The sequence below is a fragment of the Agelaius tricolor genome, unplaced genomic scaffold, assembly GCF_023055355.1.
Source record: "Agelaius tricolor isolate 1412-34295 unplaced genomic scaffold, bAgeTri1.0.p SCAF_104, whole genome shotgun sequence".
Taxonomy (NCBI): Eukaryota; Metazoa; Chordata; class Aves; order Passeriformes; family Icteridae; genus Agelaius; species Agelaius tricolor.
Window position 1 is genome coordinate 71,087 of NW_027269364.1, and position 17,427 is coordinate 88,513.

The 17,427-nt window shown below is 63.8% G+C and overlaps 1 protein-coding gene across 1 annotated transcript in view; it reads left to right on the forward strand.

Moving 5' to 3' along the window:
- The window catches only part of HUWE1 (HECT, UBA and WWE domain containing E3 ubiquitin protein ligase 1), a 94,001-nt gene that overhangs the window by 59,534 nt on the left and 17,040 nt on the right, over nucleotides 1-17,427 (forward strand). Inside the window, 16 exon segments of the mRNA XM_071419301.1 lie at nucleotides 191-339; nucleotides 443-491; nucleotides 1,669-1,884; nucleotides 2,021-2,237; nucleotides 2,864-2,997; nucleotides 4,670-4,881; nucleotides 5,874-6,162; nucleotides 7,957-8,059; nucleotides 9,664-10,258; nucleotides 11,998-12,275; nucleotides 12,277-12,580; nucleotides 12,582-12,648; nucleotides 14,076-14,182; nucleotides 14,286-14,442; nucleotides 15,195-15,327; nucleotides 16,893-17,095. Coding sequence (XP_071275402.1) covers nucleotides 191-339; nucleotides 443-491; nucleotides 1,669-1,884; nucleotides 2,021-2,237; nucleotides 2,864-2,997; nucleotides 4,670-4,881; nucleotides 5,874-6,162; nucleotides 7,957-8,059; nucleotides 9,664-10,258; nucleotides 11,998-12,275; nucleotides 12,277-12,580; nucleotides 12,582-12,648; nucleotides 14,076-14,182; nucleotides 14,286-14,442; nucleotides 15,195-15,327; nucleotides 16,893-17,095 — 3,213 coding nt within the window.

The window sequence follows — 17,427 nt, forward strand, 5'->3', positions numbered from 1 at the left end:
CACCCCAAACCCCCCATTTCCCCCACACTGATCAAGGCGCCCATCCTGGGGGTCCCACCCATTTCCCCCCCCCCCCAGTGGTGAAGGTTCCCATCCTGGGGGTCCCACCCATTTCCCCCCTCCTCAGTGGTGAAGGTGCCCATCCTGGGGGTCCCACCCACCCCAAACCCCCCGTTTTTCCCCTCCCCAGTGGTGAAGGTGCCCATCCTGGCCCGGCTGGAGGCGCTGCGGGACGAGGAGCTGGACGAGCGGCGCGAGAAGCGCCGGCGCCAGGCGGCCGAGGACGAGACCAAAGGCGCCGAGCGCGGCCCCGAGGACAAGGACGGGGCGGAGACCCAGGTGAGAGACCCCCAAAAAAACCCCCTGCCCCCCAATAAAAACCCCTTTAGGATCTGGGGAAGGGTTCCCCTCCTTCATTCCCCGCCTTCCCAATCTCCCGCAGGACGCGGCGTCCAAAGCCGGCCCCGCTTCGGCCGACGTCGCCCCCCCAGGTAAATCCCTCCAGCTCACCTGGGGACCCCCCCCACCCACCACCTCCCAACGGCCAGAACCCCCCCCCCCAAAATACAAAACCAAGCCCCGAATCCCCCCCTGGAGCTGGCGCCGCGCGGGCTGAGGTAGTAGATTGTATAGTTGGAGGGTCACACCCCCGTCTCGGAGATAACTATACATTCTACTGTCTTCCTCGCGCGGCGCGCGCCGCCGCAGCCGGGGGGTCCCGGGGGTCCCAGGGGGTCTTGGGGGGTCCTGGGGGGCTGCAGCAGCAGGGGGAGGAGGGGTTGGATATCCCTGCATCTCCTCATCCCACCAGCACCTGCAGGAGTGGGGTTAAAATGGGGAAATTGGGGGTTTTTGGGAGGGTTGAAAGGGAGGGGTTGAATGGGGAGGTTGATGGGGTTGATGGGGTTTTGGGGGGTGGGATGTGCCCCACCCTAAATTGTGTCCTGCCCTCCCCAAAATTGTCTCCTCCCCTGTAAATTTTGTCCTTCCCCCCCCCAGAATTTTCTCCTTCCCCCCCCAAAATTGTCTCCGTTCCCCCAAAATTGTCTCCTTCCCCCCCAGAATTGTCTCCATTCCCCCCCCCAAAATTGTCTCGATCCCTCCCCAAAATTGTCTCCGTTCCCCCCCCAAAATTGTCTCCGTTCCCCCCCCCCAAAATTGTCTCCTCCCCCCCAAAATTGTCTCCGTTCCCCCAAAATTGTCTCCTCCCCCCCCAAAATTGTCTCCATCCCCCCCCCCAAAATTGTCTCCGTTTCCCCCCCCCAAAATTGTCTCCATCCCCCCCCAGAATTGTCTCCTCCTCCCCAAAATTGTCTCCATTCCCCCCCCAAAATTGTCTCCATCCCCTCCCAAAATTGTCTCCATTCCCCCCCAAAATTGTCTCCGTCCCCCCCAAAATTGTCTCCATTCCCCCAAAATTGTCTCCGTTTCCCCCCCCCCAGAATTTTCTCCTCCCCTCCAAACCCCCTCCTTTCCCCACTCAGGACCCCCTCTCATTCGAGGGCCAAGCTGGATGTCTGGGATTCCCCAAAACAGGGGGAAAAAAGGGAGCTTGTGGGGTGGAGGGGGGGGTGGGGGGGGGCTCCCAAATCTCTGGGTGTCCCCCCCCCCCCCCCCAAAATGTTGATCCCTGCCTGTGTCCCACCCCCCCCTCCCCTCCCCTCCCAGAACACAGCGGGACCCCGGGAGAGACCCCCCCTCCCGGCCCCCACCGGACTCTGGTGATGCTGGAACCGACGCCGACCCCCCCAGACCCCCCCCCAGGAGCCCCCCAAATCCCCGCTCGCCCCCCCCAGCCCCCCGAACACGAAGAGGGGGGGCCTGGACGACCCCCCCAGGACACCGAGGCCACTCAGATGGAGCTGTCACCCGCCCCCACCATCAGTGAGTGCTTGGGGTTTTTTTTTTTGGGGGGTGGGAATCCCTTGAGAGAGTTTTTTTTGGGGGTTTTTCTCCTCTTTGGGGTCTCCCCAGATTTTGGGGGGGGCTCCAATGTTCCTGATCCCCCTCCCCTCTCCAGCGTCGCTGTCCCCGGAGCGGGCGGAGGACTCGGACGCGCTGACGGCCGTGAGCAGCCAGCTCGAGGGGTCCCCCATGGACACCTCCAGCTTGGCCTCCTGCACCTTGGAGGAGTCTGGGGGGGCTTCCTCTGCCCCCACTGCCCCCCAAAACCCCCCTGGAACCCCTCAAGGACCCCCTCCTGCCCCCCCCGACGCCGCTCAGCCGCCGGACGATAGGTGAGAGCCTCCCCCCCTTCCCCCCTGCTCTGTTGGGTGGGGGTCGTGGGTTTGGGGGTGGTCGTGGTTTTGGGGGTGGTCGTGGTTTTGGGGTGGTCATGGGTTTGGGGGTGGTCGTGGGTTTGGAGGGGTTGTGGTTTTGGAGGGGTTGTGGTTTTGGGGGTGGTTGTGGTTTTGGGGTGGTCGTGGGTTTGGGGTGGTCGTGGTTTTGGGGTGGTTGTGGTTCTGGGGGTGGTCATGGTTTTGGGGGTGGTCGTGGATTTGGGGGTGGTTGTGGGTTTGGGGGTGGTTGTGGATTTGGGGGTGGTCGTGGTTTTGGAGGGGTTGTGGTTTTTGGGGTGGTCGTGGTTTGGGGTGGTTGTGGTTCTGGGGGTGGTCGTGGTTTTGGAGGGGTCGTGGTTTTGGAGGGGTTGTGGTTTTGGGGGTGGTTGTGGATTTGGGGGTGGTCATGGACTTGGGGGTGGTCGTGGGTTTGGAGGGGTCGTGGTTTTGGAGGGGTCCTGGTTTTGGGGTTGGTCCTGGTTTTGGAGGGGTTGTGTTTTGGGGGTGGTCGTGGTTCTGGGGGTGGTCCTGGTTTTGGGGTGTCCCCCCTCGCTGATGTCACAGCTCTGCGATGTCACCCCCAGCTCGCCCCCAGCCTCATCCTCGGAGAGTTCGTCCACCCGGGACTCGGCCGGGGCCATTTCTGGGGCCGACTCGCGGGGGATCCTGGAGGAGCCGCTGCCGTCCACCAGCAGCGAGGAGGAGGATCCGCTGGCCGGTCAGTGCTGGCCTGTGTGCCCTCGGTGCCAGCCCTGTGTGCCCTCGGTGACACCCCTGTGTGCCCTCAGTGCCACCCCTGTGTCCCCTGTCAGGGCTGGCCTGTGTGCCCTGTCAGTGACACCCCTGTGTGCCCTCAGTGACACCCCCGTGTCCCCTGTCAGTGCTGGCCTGTGTGCCCTCAGTGACACCCCTGTGTCCCCTGTCAGTGCTGGCCTGTGTCCCCTGTCAGTGACACCCCTGTGTCCCCTGTCAGTGCTGGCCTGTGTGCCCTCGGTGCCAGCCCTGTGTCCCCTGTCAGTGCTGGCCTGTGTGCCCTCAGTGACACCCCTGTGTCCCCTGTCAGGGCTGGCCTGTGTGCCCTGTCAGTGACACCCCCGTGTCCCCTGTCAGTGCTGGCCTGTGTGCCCTCAGTGACACCCCTGTGTCCCCTGTCACCGGTCACTGACACCCCTGTGTCCCCTGTCAGGGCTGGCCTGTGTGCCCTGTCAGTGACACCCCTGTGTCCCCTCTCAGTGCCACCCCTGTGTCCCCTCTGGCCAGTCAGTGCCGGCCCTGTGTCCCCTCTCAGTGCCACCCCTGTGTCCCCTCTCAGTGCCACCCCTGTGTCCCCTGTCATTGGTTAGTGCTGGCCTGTGTGCCCTCTCAGTGACACCCCTGTGTCCCCTGTCACCGGTCAGTGCCAGCCCTGTGTCCCCTCTCAGTGCCAGCCCTGTGTCCCCTCTGGCTGGTCAATGTCAGGCCTGTGTCCCCTCTCAGTGCCACCCCTGTGTCCCCTCTCATTGGTCAGTGCCACCCCTGTGTCCCCTGTCACCGGTCAGTGACACCCCGTGCCCCGTGTCCCCTCTGTCACCCTCCAGAACCCCCTGTCTCCCTGCAAGTTTCTGGTTGTCCGTGAAGGTTGTAAAGGGGTCCCCATGTGTTTTGGGGTGTCTCCGAAGGATTTTAGGGATGTCCCTGATGGTTTTGGGGTGTCCCTGGGGGTTTAGGGATGTCCCTGAGAGGTCTTTAGGGATGTCCCTAAAGGTTCCAGGGTGTCCCTGATGGTTTTGGGGTGTCTCTGGGGGTTTTGGGGTGTCCCTGAGAAGCTTTTAGGGTTGTCCCTGGGGGTTTTGGGGTGTCCCTGAGATGTTTTTAGGGATGTCCATGGGGGTTTTGGGGTGTCCCTGATGGTTTTGAGGTGTCCCTGGGGATTTCAGGATGTCCCTGAGATGTTTTTAGGGATGTCCTTGGCAGTTTTGGGGTGTCCCTGAGAAGCTTTTAGGGATGTCCCTGGGGGTTTTGGGGTGTCCCTGAGAAACTTTTAGGGATGTCCTTGGGAGTTTTGGGGTGTCCCTGATGGTTTTGAGGTGTCCTTGGGAGTTTTGGGGTGTCCCTGAGAAGCTTTTAGGGATGTCCCTGGGGGTTCTAGGGTGTCCCTGCTGGTTTTGGGGTGTCCCTGAGAGATTTCAGGGTGTCCCCAGAGATTTTTAGGGCTCTCTCTCCCTGATGGTTTCGGGGTGTCCCTGAGAGATTTCAGGGTGTCCCCAGAGATTTTTAGGGCTCTCTCTCCCTGATGGTTTCGGGGTGCCCCTGAGGGATTTCAGGCTGTCCCCAGAGGCTCTGAGGGACATCCCTGGAAGGTTCCGGTCCGTTCCCCGGGCTGTCCCCAACCCGTCCCCGCCGTGTCACAGGGATCAGCCTCCCCGAGGGCGTGGACCCCTCGTTCCTGGCGGCGTTACCGGATGACATCAGGCGGGAGGTGCTGCAGAACCAGCTGGGGATCCGCCCACCCGCGCGGGCCCCGCCCACCGCCAGCCCCGCCCCGCCCGTGGTGGCCAATCCCGGCCTCACCGAGGTCAGCCCCGAGTTCCTGGCGGCGCTGCCCCCGGCCATCCAGGAGGAGGTGGGTGTGGCCGTGCTGTGGGCGGGGCTAAAGGTTGGGTGTGGTCTTGGGGCGGGGCTAAGAGGGGGTGGGTTTGGGTAGGACTAAAGGGTGTGGCCTGTTTGGGTGTGGCCACGTGGAGGTGTGGCCTCTTTGGGGTGTGGCTTCTTTGGGGTGAGTCCACATGGGGGCGTGGTCCCAGGGTGCAGCCTCTTTGGGACATGTCCCCATAGGGGTGTGGCCTCTTTGGGGTGTGTCCCCATATGGGCGTGGTCTCTCAGCATGTGGCCTCTTTGGGTGTGTCTTCTTTGGGACATGTCCCCATAGGGCTGTGGCCTCTTTGGGGCGTGGTCTCTCAGGGTGTGGACTCTTGGGACACATCCCCATAGGGGCGTGGCCTCTTTGGGGCGTGGTCTCTAAGGGCGTGGACTCTTTGGGGTGTGGCCTCTCAGGGCATGGACTCTTTGGGACATGTCCCCACGGGGGCGTGGCCTCTCTGGGCATGGTCTCCCAGGGTGTGGCCTCTTTGGGGCGTGGCCTCTCAGGGCGTGGCCTCTTTGGGACATGTCCCCATAGAGGTGTGGCCTCTTTGGGGTGTGATCTCTCAGGGTGTGGCCTTTCAGGGCGTGGCCTCTTTGGGGTGTTGCCTCTCAGGGCATTTCCTCTTTGGGGCGTGGTCTCTCAGGGCGTGGCCTCTTTGGGACATGTCCCCATAGGGGTGTGGCCTCTCTGGGGCATGGTCTCTCAGGGCGTGGCCTCTTTGGGACATGGTCTCTCAGGGTGTGGCCTCTTTGGGGCGTGGTCTCTCAGGGCGTGGCCTCTTTGGGACACATCCCCATAGGGGCGTGGCCCCTTTGGGGTGTTGCCTCTCAGGGCATTTCCTCTTGGGGCGTGGCCTCTCAGGGCGTGGCCTCTTTGGTACACCCCCCCCTCCATGGCCACGCTCTCTCTCTGGCCGTGCCCCCCGGCCGTGTCCCGTCCGGCCGTGTCCCAGCAGGCGCTGTCCCCCACAGGTGCTGGCGCAGCAGCGGGCGGAGCAGCAGCGGCGGGAGCTGGCTCAGGCCACGGGCTCGGACGCGCCCATGGACCCGGTGACGTTCATCCAGACGCTGCCGTCGGAGCTGCGGCGCTCGGTGCTGGAGGACATGGAGGACTCGGTGCTGGCCGTGATGCCGCCGGACATCGCGGCCGAGGCGCAGGCGCTGCGGCGCGAGCAGGAGGCGCGGCAGCGGCAGCTGATGCACGAGCGCCTCTTCGGCCACTCCAGCACCTCGGCGCTCTCGGCCATCCTGCGCAGCCCCGGTGAGGGGGCACCTGGCCTGCTGCCCCTGCATCCCTGTGTGTCACCCCTGAATGCCTGTGTGTCATCCCTGAGTCCCTGTGTGTCCCCCTGGATCCCTGTGTGTCACCCTGGATCCCTGTGTGTCACCCCGAATCCCTGTGTGTCACCCCTGAATCCCTGTGTGTCACCCCGGATCCCTGTGTGTCACCCTGAGTCCCTGTGTGTCACCCCTGAATCCCTGTGTGTACCCCTGAATCCCTCTGTGTCACCTCTGAATCCCTGTGTGTCACCCTGGATCCCTGTGTGTCACCCTGAGTCCCTCTGTGTACCCCTGGATCCCTGTGTGTCACCTCTGAATCCCTGTGTGTCCCCCACAGTTCCCTCTGTGTCCCCCCTATCCCTGTGTGTACCCCTGGATCCCTGTGTGTCCCCCTGGATCCCTGTGTGTCCCCCGAATCCCTGTGTGTCCCCCTGAGTCCCTCTGTGTACCCCTGAATCCCTGTGTGTCCCCCTGGATCCCTCTGTGTCACCCCAAATCCCTGTGTGTCACCCTGAATCCCTCTGTGTCACCCCTGAATCTCTCTGTGTGTACCCCTGAATCCCTGTGTGTCACCCCAGATCCCTTTGTGTCACCCTGAATCCCTGTGTGTCACCCCAAATCCCTGTGTGTCACCCCGAGTCCCTCTGTGTCCCCCTGAATCCCTGTGTGTCACCCTGAATCCCTGTGTGTCACCCCAAATCCCTGTGTGTCACCCCGAGTCCCTCTGTGTCCCCCTGAATCCCTCTGTGTCACCCCGAATCCCTCTGTGTCCCCCTGAATCCCCCTGTGTCCCCCCAAATCCCTCAATGTCCCCAGTTCTCTCTGTGTCCCCCCCAGTTCTCTCTGCCCCCCCAGTTCCTTCAGTGTCATGTTGTTGTTGTCCCCTGCCCCCCCTTCCTTGTGTCCCCATCCTGATTCCCTCAGTCTGCCCCTGTCCCCAGGGTGCGAAATGTCCCTGACACCTGACGCGTTCCTGTGTCCCCCTGGTTGATGTGACATGTCCTCGGTGTGTGTGACACATCCCCAGTGTGTGACAAATCCCCAGTGTGTGACAAATCCCCCGTGTCCTCGTTGTGTGACACTCCCCTGCTGTCCTCAGTGTGTGACAAATCCCTGGTGTCGCTGGTGTGTGACACATCCCCAGTGTGTGTCACATCCCCAGTGTCCCCAGTCCGTGCCGTGTCCCTGCTCTGTGACACATCCCCGATGTCCCCAGTCTGTCCCTGCTGTGTGACACATCACTGGTGTCCCCAGTCCGTGCCATGTCCCCAGTGTGTGTCACATCCCCGGTATCCCCAGTCCGTTCCATGTCCCCACTCTGTGACACGTCCCCGGTGTCCCCAGTGTGTGTCACATCCCTGGTGTCCCCAGTGCATGCCGTGTCCCCGCTCTGTGACACAGCCCTGGTGTCCCCAGTGTATGACATGTCCCCGGTGTCCCCAGTGTGTGCTGTGTCCCTGGTGTGTAACAATTTCCCAGTGTCCCCAGTCCGTGCCGTGTCCCCGCTGTGTGACACATCCCTGGTGTTCCCAGTGTCTGACATGTCCCCAGTGTCCCCAGTGTGTGCCGTGTCCCCAGTGTGTGTCACATCCCCAGTGTCCCCAGTCCATGCCGTGTCCCCGCTCTGTGACACATCCCTGGTGTCCCTGCTGTGTGACACATCCCTGGTGTCCCTGCTGTGTGACACATCCCCAGTGTCCCCAGTGTGTGTCATGTCCCCGGTGTCCCTGTGCCGTGTCCCCACTGTGTGACACCGCTGTCCCTGTCCCCGCAGCGTTCACCAGCCGGCTCAGCGGCAACCGGGGCGTTCAGTACACGCGGCTGGCGGTGCAGAGGGGGGGCACCTTCCACATGGGGGGCACCGGCACCCACAGCAGGTCAGTGGGGCGGGGGCACGGCTGTGGGGCGGGGGCACGGCTATGGGGTGGGGTCATGGCTGTGGGGTTGGGGTCATGGCTGTGGGGTGGGGTCACAGCTCTGGGGTGGGGTCATGGCTGTGGGGTGGGGTCATGGCTATGGGGTGGGGTTGGGGTCACAGCACAGCTCTGGGGTGGGGTCATGGCTGTGGGGTGGGGGCACAGCTCTGGGGTGGGGTCATGGCTGTGGGGTGGGGTCATGGTTCTGGGGTGGGAGCACAGCTCTGGGGTGGTGGTAGAGCTGTGGGATCACAGCTGTGGGGCAGGGGCACAGTTCTGGGACCACAGCTGTGGGTGGGGTCATGGCTGTGGGGTGGGGGCATGGCTGTGGGACGGGGGCACAGCTGTGGGGTGGGGTCACAGCTCAGGGGTGGGGGCACAGCTCTGGGGTGGGGGCACAGCTCTGGGGTGGGGTCATGGCTGTGGGGCAGGGGTCACAGCACAGCTCTGGGGTGGGGGCACAGTTCTGGGGTGGGGTCATGGCTGTGGGGTGGTGGTAGAGCTGTGGGATCACAGCTGTGGGGCAGGGCACAGTTCTGGGATCACAGCTGTGGGGTGGGGTCATGGCTGTGGGGTGCGGTTACAGCTGTGGGGCGGGGGAACAGCTGTGGGGTGAGGTCACAGCAGGTCAGTGGGGTGGGGGCGCAGCTGTGGGGACACGGCTGTGGGGTGGGCGTGACAGCCTGAGAGGGTAAGGGATGTCTGGGTGTGTTTGGGGTTGGTTTAGGGCTCATTTTGGGGTTGGTTTGGGGTCAGTTTTGGATCAGTTGGGGTATAACCGTGTCCCCAGGCCGGCAGGCAGCAGAGTGGACAGGGCAGTTCAGGGTTGGTTCAGGTCAGTTTGGGGTTGGTTTAGATCAATTTGGGGTCAGTTTGGGGTCAGTCTCAGCTGTCCCCCAGGCTGGCAGGCAGCATCATGGACAGGTCAGTTTGGGGTCAGTTTTGGGCCAGTTTGGGCTCTGTTTTGGGTCACTCTGGGTCACTCCTGCCTGTCTCCCATCCCCAGGCCGGCAGGTAGCAGCGTGGACAGGGCAGTTTGGGGTCAGTCTGGGGCTGGTTTAGTGCTCTTTTTTGGGCCAGTTTGGGCTGTTTTGGGTCACTTTGGGTCACTCCTGCCTGTCTCCCATCCCCAGGCCGGTGGGCAGCAGCATGGACAGGGCACTTTGGGGTCAGTCTGGGATCAGTTTAGGGTCAGTTTGGGGTCAGTTTGGGGCTGGTTTACTGCTCTGTTTTGGGTCATTTTGGGTCACTCTGGGTCACTTCTGGCTATTCCCAGGCCGGCGGGCAGCAGAGTGGACAGGGCAGTTTAGGGTCACTTTGGGGTCTGTTTTGGGTCACTTTGGGTCACTCCTGCCTGTCCCCCATCCCCAGGCCGGCGGGCAGCAGCGTGGACAGGGCAGTTTGGGGTCTGTTTTGGGCCAGTTTGGGGTCTGTTTTGGGTCACTTTGGGTCGCTCCTGGCCATCCCCAGGCCAGCAGGCAGCAGTGTGGACAGGGCAGTTTAGGGTCACTTTGGGGTCTGTTTTGGGTCACTTTGGGTCACTCCTGCCTGTCCCCTGTCCCCAGGCCGGCGGGCAGCAGCGTGGACAGCCTGCTCCGCCTCCGCGGGCGGCTCCTGCTGGACCACGAAGCTCTGTCCTGCCTGCTGGTGCTGCTCTTCGTGGACGAGCCCAAGCTCAACACCAGCCGCCTGCACCGCGTCCTGCGCAACCTCTGCTACCACGCTCCCACGCGGGGCTGGGTGGTGCGCAGCCTCCTGTCCATCCTGCAGCGCAGCAGCGAGAGCGAGCTCTGCCTCGAGACCCCTCGCGGGACCCCCGGCCCGGCCGCCGAGGAGCGCCCAAGGGGCCGTGGAGGTGGAGGCGGCGGAGGAGGCGGAGGTGGCGGAAGCCGCGCCGGGCCCGGCTCGGCCGCGGAGCCACGCGGGCTGGACCTGCTGCACCGCATGGAATCGCGCAGCTCCGGGCAGCTCTCCTGGCTCTCCGTGTCCATGGACGCCGCCTTGGGCTGCAGGACCAACATCTTCCAGATCCAGCGCGCGCCCGGCCGCAAGCACACGGAGAAACACGCGGCGGCCGCCGGCTCCGCCGTCCACATCCACCCGCAGGCCGCGCCCGTGGTGTGCCGGCACGTGCTGGACACGCTCATCCAGCTGGCCAAGGTGGGCGCGCGGGGAGAGCTGGGGGTGTTTCTGGGCCTTTGGGGAGGTTCCTGGGAGGTTTTTGGCACGTTAAGGGGCGGTTTGGGGCTCTTTGGGGAAAGTTACTGGGTTTTTGGGAGGTTTCTTGAAGGTTTTTGGCACGTTAAGGGGTGGTTTGGAGGTCTTGGAGGAGAATTGGGGGGTGTTACTGGGCTTTTGGGGAGGTTCCGGGAAGGTTTTTGGCACGTTAAGGGGTGGTTTGGGGCTCTTTGGGGAAAGTTATTGGGTTTTTGGGAGGTTCCTTGAAAGGTTTTTGGCACGTTAAGGGGTGGTTTGGGGCTGATCAAGGGAAACTGGAGACCATAATTGGGGTTTTGGGAGGTTTCTGGAAGGTTTTTGGCACGTTAAGGGGCGGTTTCAGGCTGATCAAGGGAAATTGGGGAAAGTTACTGGGTTTTTGGGAGGTTCCTGGAAGGTTTTTGGCACGTTAAGGGGTGGTTTGGGGCTCTTTGGGGAAAGTTATTGGGTTTTTGGGAGGTTTCTGGAAGGTATTTTGACACGTTAAGGGGTGGTTTGGGGAGGAATTGGAGGACATTAGAACCCATTTTTGGGTTTCTGGAAGGTTCCTTGAAGGTATTTTGGCACATTAAGGGGTGGTTTGGGGGTCTTGGAGGAGAATTAGGGGATGTTACTGGGCTTTTTGGGAGGTTTCTGGGAGGTTTTTGGCATGTTAAGGGGTGGTTTGGGGCTCTTGGAGGAGAACTGGGGGGTGTTTCTGGGCCTTTTGGAAGGTTCCTGGAAGGTTTTTGGCACGTTAAGGGGTGGTTTGGGGGGAAATTGGGGAATGCTAGAGCCCGTTATTGGGTTTCTGGAAGGTTCCTTGAGGGGTTTGGGTTTCTGGAAGGTTCCTTGGCACATTAAGGGGTGGTTTGGGGCTCTTTGGGGAACACTGGAGTATGGTATCGGGTTTCTGGAATGTTCCTTGAAGGTTTCTTGGCATGTGAGGGAGTCATTTAGGGCTGTTCAGGGGAAATTGGGGAACGATATTGGGTTTCTGGGGGGTTCCTTGAGGGGTCTTGGGGTTCCTTGAGGGGTCTTGGGGTTTGCTTGGGACATTTTGGGGCGCACTGGGGCACATTGAGGGGTAACTGGGGGGGCACTGGAACATTCCATGGGGGAGCTGAGCGCCCCCCACACCTGGGGGCGCTTTGGGGGCAGGGGGAGGCACAACTGGGGACCCTTCCCCATACTTGGGGTCCCTCCCAGTGGCACTGGGATGGGGGGGGGGGGAGGATCCCCAAAACCTCTGTGGGGACTGGGATGGGGGGGGGAGGATCCCCAAAACCTCTGTGGGGACTGGGATGGGGGGGGAGGATCCCCAAAACCTCTGTGGTGGGGGGGACTGGGATGGGGGGCACAGGGGGACTCCGGGCTGGTTTTGGGGTAGTTTTGGGATGGTTTTGGGGTAATTTTGGGGTAATTTTGGGGTAATTTTGGGGTGGTTTTGGGGTGGTTTTGGGGTGGTTTTGGGATGGTTTTGGGGTGGTTTTGGGATGGTTTTGGGGTAGTTTTGGGATGGTTTTGGGATGGTTTTGGGGTGGTTTTGGGATGGTTTTGGGGTGGTTTTGGGATGGTTTTGGGGTGGTTTTGGGATGGTTTTGGGGTGGTTTTGGGGTGGTTTTGGGCTGGTTTTGGGCTGGTTTTGGGGTAGTTTTGGGGTGGTTTTGGGGTCATCAGCCCCTCCTGTGTCCCCCCCCCAGGTCTTCCCCAGCCACTTCACCCAACAGCGAGGCCGAGACCCCGGCGCCGAGCCGGAGCGCGACCGCGGCCCCCCCAAATCCTCCGGGGGCAGCCCTTGCCCTCCCGCGCCCCCCCAAACCCCCCCAGCACCGCCGCCCCCTCCGCCCCCCAGCACCGCCGCCCCCTCCCAAACCCTGCCCCCCCAATCCCAATCGGGCTCTCTGTCCACCGATTTCTGGGACCTGCTGGTCAAGCTGGACAACATGAACGTGAGCCGGAAGGGGAAGGGGTCGGCGCGGGCCGGGGGCGGCGGGGGGCGGCCCCGAGCCCGAGGCGGCCGGGGGGGGCCTGGAGGCGTCGCCCCTGGGGCAGCTGATGAACATGCTGTCGCACGGCGTCATCCGCCGCAGCCCCCTCCTCACCGAGAAGCTGCTGCGCCTCCTGTCCCTCATCTCCATCGCCCTCCCCGAGGGGGGCAAGGCCGGCGAGGGGGGGGCGGCGCCCCAGAACGGAGCCCCCGCCCCCCCCGCGCCCGCCCCGCCCGCTGCAGGGGGGGGGGACAGGGACGGGGGCGGGGACAGGGGCGGGGGCGGCCCCTGGGAGCCCCCCGGGACAGGGGGGAAACGGAGGAGGAGGAGGAGGAGGAGCGGCCACGGCTGGAGGAGCCGCGGGTGAGTGTGGGGACAGGGATGGGGACAAGGGGATGGGGATGGGGATGGGAATGGGGATGGGGACAGGGATGGGGATGGGGACAGGGATGGGGGAACAGGGAGATGGGGACAGGGGGACAGGGACGGGGATGGGGGGACAGGGATGGGGACAGGGATGGGGACGGGAATGGGGATGGGGACGGGGATGGGGATGGGGACGGGGATGGGGATGGGGACACGGATGGGGATGGGGACAGGGATGGGGATGGGGATGGGGACAGGGATGGGGGAACAGGGAGATGGGGACAGGGGGACAGGGACGGGGATGGGGGGACAGGGATGGGGACAGGGGGACAGAGGGAATGGGGACAGGGGGATGGGGACAGGGATGGGGGGACAGGGATGGGGACGGGGATGGGGACAGGGGGATGGGGACAGGGATGGGGGGACAGGGATGGGGGAACAGGGATGGGGACAGGGGGATGGGGATGGGGATGGGGACAGGGGGACAGGGATGAGGATGGGGACAGGGGGACAGAGGGATGGGGACAGGGGGATGGGGGGACAGGGATGGGGGAACAGGGATGGGGACGGGGATGGGGACAGGGGGATGGGGACAGGGATGGGGGGACAGGGATGGGGATGAGGGGACAGGGATGGGGACAGGGATGTGGACGGGGATGGAGACAGGGGAATGGGGACAGGGATGGGGATGGGGATGGGGACAGGGATGGAGAGAGGGGGATGGGGATGGAGAGAGGGAGAGGGATGGGGACAGGGGGACAGGGATGGGGACATGGGGATGGGACAGGGGGACAGGTGGATGGGGGCTGGGACAGGGATGGGGATGGGGATGATGATGGGGACAGGGGACACAGATGGGGACAGGGGGACATGGGGATGGGGATGGGGACAGGGATGGAGACGGGGATATGGGGGCAGGGGGATGATGATGAGGACAGGGGGACAGGGATGGGGACAGGGATGGGGACAGGGGGATGATGATGGGGACAGGGGGACAGGGATGGGGACAAGGACAGGGATGGGGACGGGGGGATGATGATGGGGACAGGGGGACAGGGATGGGGACAGGGGGATACGTGATGTGAACACAGAGACAGGGATGGGATATGGGGACAGGGGGACGTGCTTGGGGCACATATGGGACACAGGAACAGGGCGACTGGGGTGTGACATGGGAACAGGGACAGGGGTGGGAACGTAGGGATGGGGACAGAGCTGAGAGCATTGGGATGGGGACATGGGGACAGGAATGGGACAGGGGTGGGACAGGGATAGGACATGGAGAGAATGCGGTGACAGGGATGGCACCCAGTGACACAGGGGGTCACAAGGAGCAGCCTGTGCCAGGTGGATGCTGATGGCCTTGGTGGCATCTCCCACCCACTGCCACCACCCCCACCACCATGTGTCCCTGCTGTCCCCAGCCCCTGCCAAGAGCTCCAAGTCCCCTGCCAAGGTCCCCGAGGGTGGCTCTGACCCCCGGCTGGCGGCCACGGGCCTGACCGAGAGCCAGCTCCAGCTCTCCGTGGAGGTACCGGGGGTGGCCAGGCTGGGCACAGGGGGGGTGTCCCGCTGTCCCCTGCTGTCCCCTGCTGTCCCCAGGTGTCCCCAACCCCGCCGCGTGCCCCCCGCAGGTGCTGACGTCGCACTCGTGCTCGGAGGAGGGGCTGGAGGACGCGGCCAATGTCCTGCTGCAGCTGTCCCGCGGCGACGCGGGGACCAGGGACACGGTGCTGCGGCTGCTGCTCAGCGGGGCCCGGCAGCTGGGGGGGGCCCTGTGCCGCCAGATCGGTGAGGGGGGGGCCTGGGGAGGGGTTCTGAGACACCAAAATGGGGAGGGGGGGTCCTGGGAGGGGACCCTGTGTCACCAAATTGGTGAGGGGGGGTCCTGGGGGTGGGTTCTGAGACACCAAAATGGGGAGGGGGGGTCCTGGGAAGGGGCTTGTGTCACCTGAATGGTGAGGGGGGGCCCCTGTGTCACCAAATCAGTGAGGGGGGGTCCTGGGAGGGGACCCTGTGTCACCAAATTGGTGAGGAGGGGTCCTGGGAGAGGCTTGTGTCACCAGAATGGTGAGGGGGGGGTCCTGTGTCACCAAATTGGTGAGGGGGGTCCTGGGGAGGGGTTCTGAGCCACCAAAATGGGGAGGGGGGGTCCTGGGGGGGAGCCCTGTGCCACCAGATCAGTGATGGGGGGGGGTCCTGGGGGAGGGCTGTGTGTCACCAAATCAGTGAGGAGGGGTCCTGGGAGGGGCTTGTGTCACCTGAATGGTGAGGGGGGTTCCTGAGGGGGTCCTGTGTCACCAAATCAGTGAGGGGGGGTCCTGTGTCACCAAATCAGTGAGGGGGGGTCCTGGGGGTGGGCCCCGTGCCACCAGAGTGATAAGGGAGACCCCTGGGCGGGTGGGGGCTCCTCTGTGATTGGGGGGGTGCTGGAGAGGATCTGGGCCGCCAGGACCAGCGTGGGGGTCCCAGGTGGGGCAGGCTGGGGGTGCCCTGTGGTCAGTGGGGGTGGTCAGAGGGTCCCAGCCCGTGCCCCCCCCCAGGGACGCTGCTGGCCGAGCTCCGTGAGTACAACCTGGAGCAGCAGCGGCGGGCGCAGCTCGAGGCCCCGTCCCCCGAGGGGCTCCCTGAGGAGCAGCCCCCCAGCGCCAAGCTCAAGGGCAAAATGCAGAGCCGGTGAGTGCCCGCCCAGCCCGGGGGCTGGCATGGCCATGGGGGCACCTCCTGTCCCTGTCCTGGGCGTGGGGACACCTCCTGTCCCTGTCCTGGGCATGGTGGCACCTCCTGTGCCTGTCCTGGGCACCACTGACCCCTCCTATCCTTGTCCTGGGCGTGGGGACACCTCCTGTCCCTGTCCTGAGTGCTGGGGACACCTCCTCTCCCTGTCCTGGGCATGGTGCCACCTCCTGTCCTTGTCCCGGGCACCACTGACCCCTCCCGTCCCTGTCCTGGGCGTGGGGACACCTCCCGTCCCTGTCCTGAGTGCTGTGACACCTCCTGTCCCTGTCCTGGGCATGGGGACACCTCCTGTCCCTGTCCTGAGTGCTGTGACACCTCCCATCCCTGTTCTGGGCAGGGGGACACCTCCTGTCCCTGTCCTGAGTGCTGGGGACACCTCCGGTCCCTGTCCTGGGCACCACTGACCCCTCCTATCCTTGTCCTGGGCATGGGGGCACCTCCTGTCCCTGTCCTGGGTGTGGGGACACCTCCCGTCCCTGTCCTGAGTGCTGGGACACCTCCTGTCCCTGTCCCTGTCCTGGGCACCACTGACACCTCCTGTCCCTGTCCTGGGTATGGGGACACCTCCTGTCCCTGTCCTGGGCACCACTGACCCCTCCTGTCCCTGTCCTGGGCATGGTGGCACCTCCTGTCCCTCTCTGGTGTCCATGCTGATGACCACTGTGCCACCATTCCCCCTTGTCCCCACTGATGACCATTCCCCATTGTCCCCACTGATGACCACTGCCCATTGTCCCCACCGATGACCACTCCCCACTGTCCCCACCGATGACCACTCCCTGTTGCCCCTCTGATGACCACTGCCCTTTCCTCCTGGTCCCCACTGATGACCATTCCCCATTGTCCCCACTGATGACCATTCCCCATTGTCCCCACTGATGGCCACTGCCCATTTTCCCCACCGATGACCACTCCCCACTGTCCCCACCGATGACCACTCCCTGTTGCCCCTCTGATGACCACTGCCCTTTCCTCCTGGTCCCCACTGATAACCGTTCCCCATTGTCCCCACTGATGACCACTCCCCACTGTCCCCACTGATGACCACTGCCCATTGTCCCCACTGATGACCATTCCCGCTGGTCTCCAGCAATGACCACTCCCTGTCGTCCCTTTTGATGACCACTGCCCACTCCCTGTTGCCCCACTGATGACCACTGACCGCTGTCCCTGCCATTCCCCATGACCCCTGACCCCCGTCCTGTCCCCCAGCTTTGACACGGCCGAGAGCGTGGTCATCGTGGCCATTCCCCATGACCCCTGACCCCCGTCCATGACCCCTGACCCTGTCCTGTCCCCCAGCTTTGACACGGCCGAGAGCGTGGTCATTGTGGCCATTCCCCATGACCCCTGACCCCTGTCCATGACCCCTGACCCCCGTCCATGACCCCTGACCCCGTCCTGTCCCCCAGCTTTGACACGGCCGAGAGCGTGGTCATCGTGGCCATTCCCCATGACCCCTGACCCCCGTCCATGACCCCTGACCCCGTCCTGTCCCCCAGCTTTGACACGGCCGAGAGCGTGGTCATCGTGGCGTCGCAGAAGCGCGCTCTGGGCGGCCGGGAGCTGCAGCTGCCCTCCATGTCCGTGCTGACCTCCAAGACGTCCACGCAGCGCTTCTTCCTGCGCGTGCTGCAGGTCATCATCCAGCTGCGCGACGACACGCGCCGGGCGCACCGCAAGGCCAAGCAGCCCGGCCGGCTGGGTAAGGGCCACTCCGGCCGCCGCGCTGACCGCTGGACATGCTGACCGCTGGACATGCTGACCACTGACTGCTGGACATGCTGACCGCTGGACATGCTGACCACTGTCCGTGCTGTCTGTGCTGACTGACCACTGTCCGTGCTGTCCATGCTGTCCATGCTGTCGGTGCTGACCGCTGACCATGCTGTCCCTGCTGTCCATGCTGACCACTGACTGCTGACCATGCTGTCCGTGCTGACCACTGTCTGTGCTGTCCGTGCACACCACTGTCCGTGCTGTCCGTGCTGTCCGTGCTGACCGCTGACTGTGCTGTCCATGCTGACTGACCGCTGA